The following is a 19,065-nucleotide window of genomic DNA, read 5'->3' as shown; positions in this document are numbered from 1 at the left end:
AATCACGTGTAGCACCTGGAACATCCAAGGATGGCAAACTAAGGACAAAGAGGTAATAGAGGAATTTAAGAGGATGAACCTTGATATCTTGATAACAACTGAGACCAAGAAAAAGGGAAATGGTACACAATTTGTAGAGGACATCTTCTACTGTTGGAGTGGGAAAAAGAAGGAAGAAAGAGAGCTGCCGGAGTGGGGATACTAGTCAAAAAAAATGGGTAAACAATAAAAACATGGGAACCCATAAATGAACGAATAGTAAAACTCATCATGGAAATCTATGGCCGGCAAATCGTGATACTGGTAGTATACGGCCCTACGGATAACAGTCTGGTAGCAGAAAAGGATCAGTTCATGGATACCTTACAAGAAGAGATCGGAAAAGTGAGACCAACACAAGAAATAATAATAGCAGGGCACCTAAATGGAAGAACAGGGAAACGACAAAATGATAGCACGATAGGCCGTTTTGGAGAAGATGTGACAAACGATAATGGAGAAAGACTTGTGCGAACTGAACAATCTGAAAATTACTAACGGCTTTTTCAGACATAAGGACATACATAAATACACGTATGTACAAACAACGAGAAACATCAGATCCATTATCGATTATATAATTGTCAGCAAAAGTAGTACTATCAAAATTAGAGATACACGAGTAATGAGAGGAGCCGAATGTGGCACTGACCACCGATTAATAATTTCACAAATGAGGTTTCCCTACACGTTGAACACCCAAACTAGAAGGAAGAAAGAACACGAAGAAGACCAAGTAGAAAATGAACAGAAAGAAGAAGAAATGAAGTTCAACATAAATTTACTTCAAGAGGAATCCATAAGGGACCTATACCAGAGAAGACTGGACCAGAAGTTACAGGATTTCGGTTTCAGAAACGTCAAAGAAACGGACGAGCACGTCAAACACAGCATAAAAAGGCGGCATTAGAAGCTTTGGGGAAACTTGAGAAAAGAAATACCCAACACAAAGTAAAAATAAACAAAGAAACCAAAAAATGTATTGAGGAGAAGAAAATTCTATACATGAAAAGTATGAGCACCCAATCCCCAGAAGACACACAGAAGTACAAAGAGAAAAATAGAGAAGTAAAACGAAGAAGGGCAAAAGAAAAGAATGAAGAATGGGAAGAAACATGTGCATAAATTGAACAATACATAGGAGGAACAAGGAATTCGGAATCCTGGAAAATACTGAAATCTTTAAGAAAGAATAACAACGAAAAGGTCCAAATATAATACTCTGATATGTGGGAAGACTACTATAAAGAACTACTCACAGAAAACCGCCCAGATTTCATAGAGACAGACACAGAACAGGAACAATTACCGAAAATTAGAAAAGGAATACACAAAAAATGGACTGGAAATAAATCTAGAAAAGACCGAATATTTAACAACAGAGCAAGAACCAGTGAGAAACTTGGAAATGGACGATAATAGGGAAATTAACGGCACTGACAAATTCAAATATTTAGGATTCATACTCTCAAAAAGTGGAACCACCGAACAAGAGATAACCAGCAGATTAGCACAGACAAGAACATGTATTAAACAAATGAACGGGGTACTGTGGGATAGACAGATTACCAGAAATACAAAGAAGAGAATTTATAACACCTTGGTACGCAGTATAATGACCTATGGAGCAGAGAATTGGGTAATAAATAAACGAAACAGGTCCAAAATCACAGCAACTGAAATGGAGTTCATGAAAAGAAGCTGCAGAGTGACAAAAATGGATCGCATCCGGAGGAAAAGAGGTAGACCCCGAAGATCATGGAGGGATGAAGTGGACGGGGCCATGAAAAGACGAGACCTTAGAGATGGAAAATGGCAGAACAGAAAGGACTGGAGACGTTGGCTGAAAGAAGAAAGGCGGCGACAGCTGTAAAAATCCTTGTATAGATAGATAGAATTAATACATTACACGATATTGTTTTGCATCACCGAATGCATGTAAAGGGGTATAAGTACTTATCGACCTAAGCATTGGTATTAAAAAAATCGTTATTAAGCTAATTAAGTGTTGTTATAACTATAATTTTTCATGGTACAACCATGTATGCGCTCAGTCACTAGCACTTAAAATTTTCTGTCTGAATCTTGTTAAAGTTTAATATAAAATCACTTAATTTTTTTTTGTATATTGTAAAAAAATGTTTAATTTAAAACAAAAGGAGCTTTAAAAATAGGGGTATATCACATATTTTTAATTTTCTATACATTATATATTATACAATCAAGCCATTTTTTTTTACATTTCTCTATAATAAAACCACATACAGTAGAACCCCGGTTAACCGAAATAAAGGGGCCGTTTAACCGAAATAAATAAAGCCGTTTCGGATAACCAATTTTTCGGTTATGCCGTCATATGTTAAAAATAGCCTAATAACACGGCGTATAGGGAAAATGAATTTACAAACAATGTCTATATGTACTGTAGTATGTACAGTACAGTAATACAGTATTTTATTACAGCTACACAAAAAATTTTATCTGGGTGCAAACTTAAATGAACAGTGGGACCAATCGACGGAAATTAAGATAAGAATCGAGAAGGCAAGATCAGCTTTCGTCAAAATGAAAAAAATCTTTAGCAGCCACGATATAAAATTGGAAATAAAAGTTCGTTTACTAAAATGCTACGTATTCTCCGTTCTTTTATATGGCGTGGAGTCATGGACCTTAACTGAAGCATCACTGAAGAGACTCGAAGCATTTGAGATGTAGTGCTATATACGCATGTTGAGGATTTCTTGGATAGACAGAGTTACCAACGAAGAAGTACTACATAGAATGGGTAAAGAGCGCGAACTAGTCATAACCATAAAATGTCGCAAACTAGAATACCTGGGCCATATAATGCGCAATGAACAACGATACAACCTACTTCGGACCATACTTCAAGGTAAAGTGCATGGGAAAAGAATTCCAGGACGAAGAAGAATATCCTGGCTGCATAACCTGCGAAAATGGTTTAACTTAACCACTACCGGACGACTTTTCAGGGCAGCAGTCAACAAAGTCAGAATAGCCATGTTAGTGTCCAACATCCGTAACGGATAGGCACCATAAGAAGAATACAAAATATTTAAAATACAATACATAATGGATTGGTAAATACATAGTAGGCTACTAGAGTATGTACTGTATAAACTGAACAACTTAAGTTACTAAAGCATTGTACATTACTTAATACAGAAGTCAGTAATTTTTGTCATCATTAGGTGTCACCTTGCCAATTCCGTCAATCACGTTGTCTGCTTTGCTTTCTGTTGCCTCGTCAGCTGGCTGCAACACTGCCTCTACGATATCTTGGTCAGAAAGTTCATCAGAATCATCGGCGACGACCCATTGGTCCACGTCACTAGCATTCATGTCCTCACATCCAGGGATGCGATGAACCATATCTGCCAAATTATCAAAACTTTCAACTTCTTCTTCATCTAGTGCATCATAAATCTTCCTCCAGCACCTTTGAAGTGTTTCATCTTTAATGTTAGCCCAAGCTTCCGCACACCAATAAATCACATGTTTTATGTTAATTGCCTTCAGCGCGTCATTGATGAGTTTATTTTGTGTTTCAGAATCTTGTAGAATAGTTCTCAACAACAGTCCTCGATAGTGGCGCTTGAATGTTTCGATCACTCCTTGATCAAGGGGCTCAATAAGGGACGTTACCTTCGGGGGAAGAAAGCGAACAACAATGTCTCCATTTTTTAACTCGTTGGGACGTGAGGGCGCATTATCTATCAATAAAATAGCTTTTTATGACAAACCTTTTTCAGCTAAAAACTTTTCAACTTGCGGTACAAACTGTTTCAAAAACCATTCTTCAAATAATTCACTGGACATCCAAGCACTTTTTTGATTTTCCGATGCACATTGGTGGAAGCCTATGAGTGCCAGAGGCATTTGAAGCTAAGAGAAGTGTTATTATTTCCTTTTTCATCTTGTGACCGGGGGCAGATGTTTCCGCTGCTGAAGCTAAAGACTTTTTAGGCAACATCTTAAAATTAACGCCAGTCTCATCAACATTGTAAATCTGATCCTTACTGTAGCCTGAGCAGACACGAAATTTTTTTCTTCGTCATCTAATAACTCTGCTAACATTTTAGTCTTTTCTTGCAGTAAGGGTCCTATTAGTGGCATGCCTTTTTCTCTTTGTTGCGTGAACCACATGAATAAGGCTTCGTTCACTCTCTCAAAATCTGACGCCTTCAAAGTTTTTCTGTTGCCGTTTTTTAAGACTTGCTCTAAAAACTTAGGTTTAGATTTTACTTAGTCCGAGACAGTAGACACGCCAACTCCGTAGTTAGCCGCAACAGTCTTTAGCAAACAACCGTTTTCAACTTGTTTGATAGCAGCTAACTTATCCGCAAAAGAGATAACAACGCGCTTTCGCTTTAATGCCATCGCACTCACACACCACTTTACTTAACATGTACTGAACAAAAAACACACTCGTAAAAACTCATAAACTGTACACAACCGCAACACGTTAATTAACAGCTCTACTGTGACATTGACTGAGGACGAGGAATGGGGAAATTACCAGGCCGGTTACCGGGGGTAGAGACAGGGGTACGTCTGTCGCCTTGCCGCGCATTAACGATTATTCACGTAGGCAGTGCGTCTGCGGAGCGCCTCGCTTGTGACATATTATGATGTATTTTAAATATTTTACATACTGCGTTTTACTTTACCTACACCTGGTATCCCTCAGCTACTTGGGTTTTAAATAGTTTTTAGGATTAAATCATACTTTTATCGTTTATCACTATACTTTCTAGCACGCCCACTGCAATATAAACGGAGTAGAAGTTCCAACCAACAGACCTTTACTCCTGGTGCTCATCCTTTTTTTTTGTTATCAACTCCCTACCTTTCCTCTTCAGCGATCTTCGGTTTTTATCTATTGTTTCTTTCTTCTTCTTTAAGTTCCATCTTCTATCGAATGTTGGAAATCATCATGGCTATGAGGACTCTGTTGACTGCCGCTCTAAAAAGTTCTGCACTACTGCATTCAAACCATTCCCTTAAAATTCTTAAGTCAAGATATTCTTCGTCTTCCCACATTTCGCTTTCCTCGGATTTTGCCTTGCATAATAAGTTGTAATAATGCATATTTTTGCCATCTCATCACATGTCCTAAGTACTCAAGATTTCGTCTTTGATAGTTAATATTATTTCCGCCTCATTTCCTATCCTTCTAGTTACTTCCACGTTTGACATTCTTTGAATCCATGATATTCGTAGGATTCTTCTGTAACACCAAAATTCAAAGGCGGCCAACTTATTCAGATGGACTTGTTTTAGTGTCCACGCTTCCAAGCCATAACGAAGAGTAGAGAACACGTAACATCGAAGCATTCTCAGGCGTAGTTCTACCCTTATATCCTGACAACAAAGAAACTTTTTAAGTTTAATGAATAATGCACGTGCTATTTCAATGCGTGTGCTAATTTTTTTGGTTTGGTCTACATCTGATGTTATCCATGTTCCTAAGTATTTATAGTTATTAACACTCTCAATTGCAGTATCATATTATCGTATCGTATAGTCAGTTGGATATTTGCATGTGCAGATTTAGTCATGATCATGCATTTAGTTTTCTTTAAATTTATCTTCAGTCCGTACTCATGACAGCGTTCATTAAGGTGTTGCATTACGTTCTGTAAATCGTTGTTGTTATCCGTCATTATTACTGTATCGTCTGCAAAACGTAAGCACTTAATCTAATTACACCATGATATTTTTTTTTATAAATCATGATGATAACTTAATATTTTCTTTAGTATTTTTGAAAATACCTCTATTTGCTTCGGTTTAGTGACTTCCCTAATTAATTTTTTTTTATACTTTGGTTCGCCATATTCCTCCAGTTAGGACCTCTACTTTCGTTAATTTTAGGAACTGAACTATAAATATACGGTTTCAGATGAAATTGATAGGTTTTGGTTCTTAACGTTAATCTTATCTGTAAGAAATTTTAGTTGAGAAATGACCTTGGATTATTTAGGTTTTGTAAGTGTTGATGCTTTGACACATGTTAGCATCAATATACACTGCTTATCAGTTATGGCATATTGTATTCTGAAATCTGCTGTAGCTTCAGGCTATAGATTAATGGAATACATGCATTAAGTTAGTTTGTCTTTAGGTTTAGGTTTAGGTTTGTCTCTTTTAGGTCTTATTACCTGTCGTTCATTAGGATCTATAGTTATGTTAAGTTAATTCAGAATTGGATTATAAATTATACCGACAGAACCATATTTGGATGGATACGATAATGGCTGTCTATTTGTGGAACTGTTAGTTGTTTGCTGCCAATTCGTTAACCCACTAGTCCACTTTCATCCTGGACATGTGTTTAGTTTAGTTTATCATACTTCACTTTACATTATCTTATCTTATTTCATCTTACCTGGGAGAGTTAATATTATGTCTCTATTACCTTATCTTTAGTTATCTTTAGTAGCGTGTGTTAATCGTTTGGAAAATCTTCTGGTTAATCTCGGTTGAATATGTCAACAAAAAATTTGATGTACATCTTTAGATTAACTTAGGTGCTAACATCCAAATTGATAGTGAATATGTAGGCCAAATGTTTGGTTCTAATATAGTTGGGTGGATACTTTGTTTAGTCAAGATTATCTTTTGTTACAAGTATCTTTAGTTTACATTGATATTAATTTGGGGTTACAGGTAATCTAAGAAAACAATGTAAACCATATCATGATTTAATTTTGTTTACCTATTAGGAATCTTAAATACCTATTGAGACTTACTTTACATGCTTGTTGAGAACAAATATAGGGTTGAACCCAACCCATCACCTCAACAAGAATACGTTCTATATAAATAAAGTCTGGATGAAGACCATCAGACTGGTCTTTGTCTACGCAAACTTTACCTTCCTTTATTGCGAGTTCCGTAAACCGTGCCCGGTTCCGGAATCTTGGAAGCTCCCTTGATGCACTCTTGTGTTGGATCCACACAAGTGTGTCAAATTTTTGTACCCGCACTCTTCCATACTTGGGAAGCATGAGAAGTGCTGTGTTCATTTCTCCTGTATAGATGTACAAGGCCTATTGTGGATATATATTCACTCTAGCCAAATTTTAAAGTTAAGCATTTAACCATGGGTTAACTTAGTTTATTTATCTACTAATCCTAGCTTTAAATTTGTGAGGTAGTTGTACCTCTTAACCAGTACTAACGTACTAACCTTTTTCAAGAATAAACTCCGTACAAGTTAATCGGAATAATTTTCCAACGGAAAATTATATCGAGTGGAGGGGGAATGTAGCACTACGCTACCGTAACCTTAGCCATTTCTATATCAATTAATATATCAAGCAAGAAAAAAAGAACTCTAATTATACGGACTAACTATTGAACTGAACGCTTTGTTTAAAAATCAGTGCTAGTTGGCAAGTGATTTGAAGCAGAACTAGATGGGAATAAACACAAACGATATTATGTAGAAAACAAAACCGGCAGACGAGAGGCAAAATTAATAAAAAAAATTAAATAAGGATGTGGAAATATTTAAATGAGATTTCAGCCAACTCTAGTTAAATAAAACTATGAAAACAGTCGTCTGGTGAGTAAATTTTTGTACAGTTTAAATATGTAGAAACCACATGTAGATAAATTATTTATTTTATTTGATAATTCAAATTTAGTGAAGCTAATGCTTTTAATACTCAAATATTATTTTCGATTTTATTGTGTGAGGTGATTATTCCATATGCGTGGAAGAATAAAGAATACCGTTCAGTATCTTGATAAACCAGTCTGTCTCAACTTGTATCCACGGAAAAAATTTCTAGATACTTATAAGAACTTCTTTTTAGCCGTACCTAGTAAATAGAAAAACACAAGTAAGCCTATATAAAATAAACCTCAGGAACACCAAAAAATAAGGAAATTGGAAGGAAGTGATTACCGATCAGCCATTTTCATAAGGAAATCTTATTGATGTTAGTGGCCTACAAACTACCATCGATTGGGAGTAGCAAATCGCTTATGGCCGTTATTGAGCTGTGTAGCAAGTATTCCCTGTCTGGAGTTGCATAAAGATAAGTGTCTCTAATTCATTCTTATGTACTGTACAATTGGTTAAACAACGTAAATACTTTAACGTCAGTGTTAGTAACAAATATTTGATGTTTAAATTTTTATTCTTTAATTCGCATTAACCATAAAGATTTAAATCAAATTTATCTTTTAATTTCACTTTATATTCACCGTTTTATTTATATAATTGAATTAATACATTACACGATATTGTTCTGTATCACCGAATGCATGTAAAGGGGTATAAGTACTTATCGACCTAAGCATTAGTATTTAAAAAAAAATCGTTATTAAGCTAATTAAGTGTTGTTATAACTATAATTTTTCATGGTACAACCATGTATGCGCTCAGTTCTGTGGCTAGAAGGCAAAAGGGGATAACTCTCATTTGGAAGTTTTTCACTACAGACATTTTTAGTTCATATGGTCTTTTTGTTACCTTATAGACGTAATATTAGTAACGTTTGTATATTTCTAGAACCGACTTACATTCTGTTAGATATATTTAAGTGTTTTTTCTTAAATTAATATCTATGTGTCCAATATTTTGATAAATAAAAAAAAATATTTTAGGATATTTATTATTTTTAATTATTTCAAGAAAGCATAAGGAGATAAGTCAAGTTATAGTTGAAATGCACATAAAATCATCTTGGTAAAGGGGGTTATGTAGATTTATACCCTTATGCTCGGTAGTAACTTGGCTAACATTATATGTGCACTGTCGTATTAACTGCAGTTATTTCTACTTACAACGGGCAACCACAATAAAGCAAAGAAAATATTTTGTTCTGGATATAGCATTGACAGAATAAGAAATAAAACGTAAATTTTTTTAAAAAGTAAACACAAAATAAAAACATATATTTTATATAATACGAACAGAATAGCTTTCGCAGAAAGAAAAAAAAAATTTGATGAACACAAATAATAAATAATAAATTACACAAATATTTGTTTTAGAATATTTTATTAAAAATCGTCATCACTAAAATAAGTATCTATGTCTGGATCTGTGTCAGCAGTATTATCCAGATCTTGTGAATTTCGTGGGATTTGGGCAAGTCCACGATAAAATTCTTTTGCACTCTCATCAACTAACTCAATAAGGTCTGAAAGATCGCTTACTTTTTTTTCACTTATTTTTCTTGGCTTATCATACAAATTATCTAAAGTAATGTTCTTGATATCTATGGGTGTATCTTTTTTTTTGTGTTCTAAAATTTATTTCTTGAAATGGCTCATATTTCTGAAGCGATGTTTTAAAATGCCAAATTCCTTAGTGTATCTTGACCATTTCATATTTCTCCAGCTAATTTCAGTCTTATTGTCTCTCTTCTTTCTCTTTATTAACATTCCTTTGAAAAAATTTTTAAAATTAAAAAAAAAGAATTGGGGTACTTTCAACTACCGTAAACTTATTTTTTTCTGTTTGGTTTGTTTCCTCTGTTTTTTGTTTTTGTTTAGCGGTAGCGGTTTAGCGGTTTTTGCTGTTTATACTTTTTAATTTGTCTAATCTCTTTGACTTGTAAGCAGTTTCAGCTTCTATATGGTGATCTGCTAATAAACTCTCATACTTTTTCCTTGCATCAGCTGTCTTACTGATTTTAATATGATTGTGAAAAATATCACAATTGTTACAGGTATCGTTGCTTGGTATTTTAAACTTTAATCCTAATTTATCGATTGTTTGAGTGTAAACTTTATAAGAAACCGGTTCAGATGTTATGTCCTGAGTATACAATTGATACATCTTAGCTTTTATTAATTCTGCTACTAGATACTTTTTACTAGTATGTTTTCGTGAGTAGTGAGACTCATAGGCAGGAAATTTTAATATGTGGCTATAGACGAGTTCCATTCTAGATTCGGAAATTTAGTTTTTTGGTTCATGCCTGCCTTTGCCATCAGCCATAGAAATACCACAGTTGGATGACATTTTCTTTTTTGTAACAGTTTCTATAAATTTATTACTTTTGTCAAAAATAGCACAAAAACATACCTTGCAGCATTGGATTCTTCCTCCTTGGATTTCTATAAAATATGTAAAACACTTTTCCCTATTTTTTGAAGGTTTATCAGTATCACTTCTGTTAGTAGTAAACTTCTTGTCAGAAATTTGAATTAATGAGGCAATACAACTTACCCCTCTATCGTAGTTGCCCATTCCCCAGTAATTTTGAAACAGAGATAATCTATGTTCATCAAATATTTTTTCTTTACACTTTCTTCTACAATCTCGCAGTGACCGTGACTGCCTAGCTTTATTGCGTACATGGAATGTAGTGATTAAAATCAACAATTATACCACACGTGGAGGAATAATAATTGTTATTTCGAGTTGCCATCGTAGTGAACGTTCCTTGATAAAATTTGCGTGTGCTCTCTTCACAATCTAGACAAGTACTGACAAGAAACTGATACGAATATGATTTGCATGGACACCGCATTCTTGCAAAAAGGGATAACTTTGTATATCCTAGCAATACTTTCATATATATTTCTTCTATCACATTCCGGTAAAAGGGGATATCTTGATTTATTGCCTTTTACTAGCACACATTTCGAATAATTCTCAAGTTAACATGACTTAAATCGTTTTGCTTCTCAGTTAATTTCATAATGTTAGAAAGTATGTGCACATATACCATTTTACTAGTAATTACTATTTTGCTCTCCAGAAGATATCTTGAGTTATATCCTTAAAACAGTCGTAACGATTAAATTGTAGCCAAGTTACCCCTTTTTGATCAATAATAATATTTTAATTAGTAAACTTTCACTTAACTCTCTTTACCAAGATTGTGAAGAATCAAAAATGCTGTCGAATGGTATACATAACACTATTTTGCAAAAAATCGACTTATCCCCTTTTGCCTTCCAGCCACAGAGTTACTAGCACTCAAAATTTTCTGTCTGTATCTTGTTAAAGTTTAATATAAAATCAATCAAATTTTTTGTTTGTATATTGTAAAAAAATTTTTAATTTAAAACAAAAGGAGCTTTAAAAAAGTGGTATATCACATATTTTTCATTTTCTATACATTATATATTATATAATCAAGCCATTTTTTTATATAGACCAATTGGCCAGCTCAAAATTGTATTAAAATTATCATTCCATAGATACAATCTCCTAGCTTTAGCTGAGATGCATTATATTTTAATAAATACTAATAATAACTAATACTAAATGCTAAAACTAAATACTAATACTAACTATATGTAAATATATTTTTTTCCACAGCGCTAAGGCCTAAACCCGATTCAACACCTCGGAGGTTTAAGCCCTCTTTGTGTTTTGTTTTTCTTATATGTATTTTTTTTGTATCTATTTTTTGAAGTTATACTTCTATAGGCGCACTCCACGTTGGAAATTTGTATGGGAGTGAATCTGTGAAATCATTACATATGTAAGATAATGAGTAAGAGAGAGACAGAATATATATATATATATATATATAATAAAATATTTATTAATATTATTATTTATATATGTTTTGTATTATTTATTAAATGTTCATAATTATATTAGTTTTTTGTATTTCAAAATAATAATCTCAATAAATCACTGTATGATCGATAACTGTCAATTTTGAAATACGTTTGTGTCATGTCCTCGATAGTATAGTAGTCAGTATCCCCGCCTGTCACGCGGGAGACCGGGGTTCGATTCCCAGTCGGGGAGGACTTTTTTATTAATATTATTACATGGTAAATGTATAATGGTGAAACATATATGCATCAGTAAAAAAGTTATGTATATTATTGTCATTTTTAAATACTTATGAATATTTCATTTTAATTTGTATTGTATTATTATATTAATAACAAAATAAACAATGAATTTTACTGCAGAGTATGTGTAAAAAAATTTTTGCATTTAACTCCTTTCATACATATATGAAAATAAAAATATACATTTTCATCAAAATATTGATTCAATCCTTCATTTACTTATTACAGGTCAAAAGTTGTTTATTAATTGTTAGTAAGTTGTTATTAATTCTGTTTCTCTTTCTGCTATGTCTTACGTATAGCATTATATATGTAATGATTGTGCAGATTGACTCCCAAATAAATTTGTAACGGCGAATGCGTGTATAGAAGTGTAACTCCCACCGGCAGTCCCGCTGGACTGCCACACCCGTTTTTTTTTTATTAATTTTTTGTATATAATTATTTTATTCTTATTTTTTTAATATTTATTTTTTTTTTATCTTATGTTTAATTAATATATTTTTTTTATTTATTTTTTTATATATTTTTTTGTTTTTTTTTAAACATCAATGTTCATATTTTTTAGATGGTTATAAACAATTTTGTAAAAATTTATATTACGTATACATAGAATGGCATTTAAATTGGTGGGGAGATTAGCTTCTGCCGTTTGTAGATTTTGTATAACGTTTGGTTTAGCACCTGGAAGTTTGTACAATCGAAAATCACATGTTCTAAGTACCCAACTCACCGCAAGAGCATTTTTGAGAATTGACCAACCCTAGTTTATTTTTGTGGGATAGATATAAACCATGTTTGTTCCTTGCTCTGTTTAAGGTCTTAATGAAGTGCCGATTTGTAATACCGTAAAACCACGGTTTTTTATGAATTTTTGGTTAGATATCATGAAATCTCCTTTCAATAAGATGTCATATTTCTGTTGCCACTGTTCCATTTGTTTGTTCTTAAACCATTGTCGTAGATCAGTGACTGGCATTAATGGTTCTTCTTTCGTTTCCCCTGATGTAGCACCATCATTTGCTAGTCTATCCACTATTTCATTTCTGTTAATTCCATAATGGGCCTTAATCCAAAGCAAAGAAATTTGTTTACATGTGTTACAATGTGTTAATTCGTAAGTGACTGGACCGCTTCTAAAATTCTTATAATTACTACTGATGAAGAGCTTGATAATTTAGTTTGTATTATTGTGTCTACCGAATAATATAACAAAATGTGTCTAATATAACAAACTTACTCGTGTGATGGGCATTAATATACCTCAAGAATATGCCTGAAGAATTGCGATGAGCTCTGCAGTGTAAATAGACATTTGACTTGGAAGTTTGAATTTTTGGATATATTTTGATTTGAATGCTAAAAAGCGCATCCACTAGATTCGTCAAATTTGGATCCACCTGTATAAATACAGTCTGACTCGGGCCATCTTTTTAATGCCAAATTTTAGGACCAAATGTATTTACATGTGATTCGATATTTAGATAATAGTAAGGGATATGTAATTCTAATAGGTTATAATCACAATATATGGGGGAAGAATGTCATTTCTGTAAAACTCGCTACTAAATTGAGTTAGGTGCTGATAACTGTTTATCACTTTTGGATGATTTTTACGTCGCCAGAAGGAACTATTTATTTTGGAATTGGGTTCCTGCATTTTTTCAGATCATTTTTGTGCTAGGAGTTTTGACATAAAAACATCACACAAAAATTGTCGCCTAAGATACAAAGGAGGCTCTGCTGCTTCGATTTCTAAAATATTTGTTGGTGTGCTTTTTAAACATCCAAGACAAAGTCGTAAACACCTATTTTTTATTTTTTCCAATGTCTCCAGTTGAGTCAAACTTGCATTTTTATATAAGATACATCCATAGCCTATCACTAAACATATTAGCGCTCTGTAGAAGATTAGTGATATATTTGGGTCTGCTCCCCACTTAGCGTGACTAAAAGCTCTTAGTACATTTATTGCGTTTTCATATTTTTTTGATAAGTGATGAATATGCTCTTTCCAAGAGAGTTTCTGATTTAAAATTATGCCAAGGTATTTTACTGATATTTTGTATGGAAATGTCAATGGTCCTATATTAATTTGGTTTGGTGGCTGATATCGTCTTCTTGTAAATGCACAGGTGACTGATTTTTCTTGAGAGATGCAGAATCCATTTCTTTGCGACCATTCGACAATATTTTCCGTGGCATTTGTTAATGCGTTGATGAAAGCTTCAATGGACTTATTTTCCATATAAATACAAAAGTCGTCTGCGTACTGAAGTAATCTGGTTTCTTCAGTAATAGAACTGGAATCATACGCTGTGTGTAACATAAATAATAATGGACTAAGGATGCTTATAATCCAATAATATAATATATATATATATATATATATATATATATATATATATATATATATATATATATATATATATATATATATATGATAATCCAATTTTGTATGTATGTATAAGGAATACCAATGTATGTTTAAGGCATACCTATAATTCCATTAATTTTTATATGCACTTTTCTATCTCGGTACAATTTCATTAGGTTCGCAATAACACCTTCTGGAATTCCTATGGCATATAATTTATCTGTTAGTCTGTCTAGATTAACTATATCATAAGCTTCCTTAATGTCGAAAAATAGGCAGGATACTGAATTGTTTCGAGTAAATGCTAATTGTAGATCAGTAAGTGTTATTCTACTAAACGGTTTCATATAAACTAAAACAAGATAAACTTTTTTATATTGACCGATCCGAACACACACACACACACACTTAGCCATAATCTTTTCCATTTGTATATCTCAGAAAAACTAATTTCATCTTTAACTAAAATTGCTACACCATCTTCTCTATCTAAACGTGAACAATTGTAACCTACGAAATTATAATAAATGGTTGGTTTAAACCAAGTCTCTGAAAGAAGACCTATATTGATTTTATACTTATGAAGTAGATATTCTAAATTACATTTATTTGAGACTGCCGATCTAAAATTCAATTGTATCATAGAAAATGTTTTATTCATGTCTGTGAACTTAGACCCGATTTATTGAAAAGTTTATCCTTAATAATATTAACCACTTCAAACTGTTGTAAATTTAAAATATTATATCTATTTAAAGACATTAAAATATCCATAACCAATTCTAACTAATTTTATCGTTTCTGTTTCTGAAGCCTCATTTGTTTTACTACACATCGATGAAGACATGAGAAATATGGAAATACGTGCTTGGCGGAGGAAGGCGATAGATAGGGACGACTGGAGAAAATTCTTGAGGAGGCTAGGACCCACACAGGGTTGTAAAGCCAAATTGATGATGATGATTTGTTTTACTAATATTTTCTCAATAAGATTCTTTACCTAAAATATCCCCATGGAACCTAGCAATTTCGATTGGTTTAGTTATTTTATTTACTTCTTCAATACAAGGATCGGGTGATTAAGGTCTGGGTCTTTTGATTGGATTTTTGTGAATAGTGTACTTAAAAGAGTTCATGGGGTTGGGGTTGAGAATATGGAAACGCTTGACTTGGAAGGGGTGGAAATGCTTTTTGGGATGCTGAGTCTATGAGTAATTGGGGACTTAATGTTTTATTTTCACTAATAGTTGCATTTGTATAGGATCTATCAGGAATTAATTTAATTGCGTCATTACATGTTAAATTCTTTTGGGACATGATATCTTTAATAGTTTTTTGCCTCAGATATTCAGGACATATTTGAAAATGTGTGGTTGAATGATCGCCCCTACACTGAAGACATTTATTTAATGGGTTTTCCATACATTTGGAGGAAAAATGTTCACCGTGACATTTGAAGCATCTAGATTTACCGCGACATTGTCCACCTACATGTCCGTAACGACAGCAATTATAACATAAAACTACTTTTTGTACAAATATTTCTACCTCTATTAATACTTTATTAATAACCACATATTTTGGTAAATTTTATGCCCTAAAAGTCACAATAACACTTTTAGTTGGAACATAAACCTTAGTGTTATTTTCAACAATTTTTCTTTTTAGTCTTTTGACTTCAACTACTGTGAATTTACAATGATAATCGTATGCTTTAATTTTATCTTTCAGATCCTCGACTGAAATATCTTTATCAAAATCCCCTGACCATGAATCATAAATTTGGGTATATAAGCCTCAAGTTTATGTTCAATGAAACTTTTTGATTTATTTTGGTCTACTAGAAAATTAGCCTACTTACATTCTACAAAAACTCCTTTTACACGATATTTTTCTGCCAAATCAATTATTTTTATTTTATTGTCTAGTTCCCGCCAATTTTTTAATATTATTTCACCAACCTTAATTGCATTTAAACATGAATCATTTTTGTTTTCAATTATGACTTTAAAAGAACCATTATCGGTTTGTAAATATTTATAGTTAATTCGAGGATTAATGTTATTTAAATCGGACAAGTTTTTGTTTGCCATCAATCAATTGTCTTTTTCAGGTGAAATATGTTGTTGATTGTCTTTTAGTATGCTCACTCCTTATCATTGTATACTGCCTGCTTTGTTATCATTGAAGTTAAATGGACACAAATCAAAAACCAAGTTATGAGAGAAAAGTTAATACCAGTGATCACAATACTTTTCACTAACTCCACTATACATTACTTCCTTTTAAAAAGCGAAACAAGCCTTGTATATCAAAACTAATTGTTAATCTAGATCAGTGAGTGATAGAGAGTAAGAAGAAGTTACATCTACATCCACTCAGTAACACCTTAATAATATCTGCAGAACTTACAACACAAAACGCCAGGAAGAAACAATTCCAGACAAGGGCCTACAATTCCTGAATTAACAGTTTTTCCTGACCAGTTTTCTTTTTCTGGATAAGATATTCTGCATTTATGCCATATTGATATGAAAATTTTCATATAAAACTTAATAAAAGCTCCACTACTAATCCACAAAGCCTTTGTATTTATGTATTTCACAGGACAGGGTTGATATATTAGCACTTACAAGCACCATGTTGCTATTCCCACACACTAAATTTTACAAATATAGGCTCACATGAACTTCAAAAATATACATAAATAAATAACTAGACTTACCATTGCTGAAAATCCACATGAACTCAACAACTGTGCCTTAAATAATCTGCAAAAGTGCATAAAATTTGTGGGATCAGCTTGTAATCCCAACAAAGTTTTAATTTTTCCCCCTACTCCTATTTGAAAATTCCATCCAACAACATGATGGTTCTTCTCCCATATCCTAAGAATGTCATAAAATAAATCCCTTTGCTTCCGAAATGATAAAAAGCTAACATCATTAGGGAAGTTATCTTTACTATCAGTATCCAGATTGTATCCAACATTGGATCTGCCTTCAAATATTTCAACAATTCTATCTAATTTTTTCTCAGCACACTTTCTTAGTTTCTCAGAAAATTTGATGGAAAACTCTTTCATTCTTTTATTAAAAGATAACATTTTTAGTGTTGTTTTATCATAATATTTTAGTACATCAAACTGTGATTCTAAACATCTGACAGCAAAATATAAAACATTGTGAACATTTTCAAAATAGTCAGAACAACTTATCACCCTGCTTTTTGATGTTAACTCATGCTTTACATCTTCACTTAAAAAATCTATTCCTACATGTGGATCGTCAACTTGATCTGAAACATATTGTTTACTGACTAACAAATATGTCAAAAAATATATTTCTCCAGTAATGTTTAACACCATGTCATTCTTTAATATAAGGATATAAATATCTGACAAAATAGTTAATTCATTTTTATAAGTAACTAAATCCAACTGAGGCTCAATTTGCTCTCTTTGGTCAGGTAGTGTTATCTTTCTTGAACTAACTAATGCTGATCTATCATCTGAATCATTTGCTGTTAAAAACTTTAATCGTTCCTTAGCTAAATTCATTCTAGATGTATTTACATTATCACAAACAACTTCTTTTGTATTAAAATTATTAAAACTATTGGGCAATTTAAAAGCTTCATTAGTATGTATGTTATTAAGGCTTGTTGGAGTAATCCTCTTGTTGAAATCATCATTTACTTTTTTCAGTGGGGGTTTCCTCTTTGCATGTTTCATTACATTTGTAATAACAAAATCTCCAAGACAAACAGTATGTTTTTTACCCTTTGAATTATTAAAATTTTCTTCACTATAAAGTGGAGATACTGGACTATGGTAACTTAAATTTAAACGTGAGTCTGAGTTGCTTTTGGTACATTTTGGAGTGCTTATATTTGAATTACATGAAAGGTCTCCGAAACTTTTGTCAAGTGACTTTACAGACGAACCAGGAATAGTTGATTTTTCTATTAAACTGATTTGTTGCCCTAGCGTTTTCTGCTCGTTTGTAGTAGGTTTTATCTTTCTGGGTGTACATGTTTGAGAAATGGTTCCAGATTTATTGTGACTAAAATATATTCGACAATTAGAAACAAAAAACGTTAAATATACATTTAGGTACTTACATGCTAATATCCTCATGTACAAAATTTAAAAAGTACGTTAAAAACTCATTTTGGGAACAGTTAAAATTGCATAGTTGGTCCTAAAATCAAAAAGTTAGGTTAACTTTAATTTACTAAGAGACTCTTAAAGATTACCTGCGACAAGATCCATTGTTTAAAATTATAAAAATTAATTTCGTTATTTACTAACTTCTGTAATAAAACTTCAGACATTTTTCTTAATTGAAACTCTACATTATTTTATTATTTTAGTTTTAACACTTTTAAACAATATACAGCTAATGGCGGTAAAATTATTAATCAGTTGTGAGGCAATTCCTTATACGACATACTGTATTATGAGTCACCTATCACTTAGTACATCATTTATTTTTTTGTATGTATTAACAATGGTATTAGTAATACTAAATTAAATTAAATGCTTATTAGATACTAACTACTAGGATCATTAACTGCTAAGTTTGTTAATTTATATTAGATTAAAAGAAAATTATACAGTTTAATAATTATTACAGTTTGTGTAGGTCAAAATAAACAAAAATCTGTTTTAGTTATTGTGATACAATTAGAGTAAGTAGCCCAAGAGTACGCACATAACATATTTTTCCATTATAAAATAAATGGTTAGGTTTTAATTATCAAATAAGTAATCAGTGAAATAATGATATTAGATAGAAAACTGTGTTGTTAGCCGAGTTTAATATATAGGTGCCGGAGTT

The 19,065-nt window shown here is 32.4% G+C and overlaps 1 protein-coding gene across 1 annotated transcript in view; it reads right to left on the bottom strand.

The window, feature by feature from the left end:
* dlt (codanin-1 like protein dlt) overlaps positions 1-18,750 on the bottom strand; it is a 217,403-nt gene extending 198,653 nt beyond the window's left edge. Inside the window, exons 1-3 of the mRNA XM_072526059.1 lie at positions 18,482-18,750; positions 18,347-18,426; positions 16,950-18,288 (exon numbers count right to left, since the gene is read on the bottom strand). Of these exons, the coding sequence (XP_072382160.1) occupies positions 16,950-18,288; positions 18,347-18,426; positions 18,482-18,559 (1,497 nt within the window). The 5' untranslated portion in view covers positions 18,560-18,750. The remainder of the gene's footprint in view (positions 1-16,949; positions 18,289-18,346; positions 18,427-18,481) is intronic.
* Positions 18,751-19,065: the final 315 nt, after the last annotated feature.

The sequence above is a fragment of the Diabrotica undecimpunctata genome, chromosome 3 (genome assembly GCF_040954645.1).
Source record: "Diabrotica undecimpunctata isolate CICGRU chromosome 3, icDiaUnde3, whole genome shotgun sequence".
NCBI lineage: Eukaryota > Metazoa > Arthropoda > Insecta > Coleoptera > Chrysomelidae > Diabrotica > Diabrotica undecimpunctata.
This window is presented reverse-complemented; position numbering and strand designations above follow the sequence as displayed.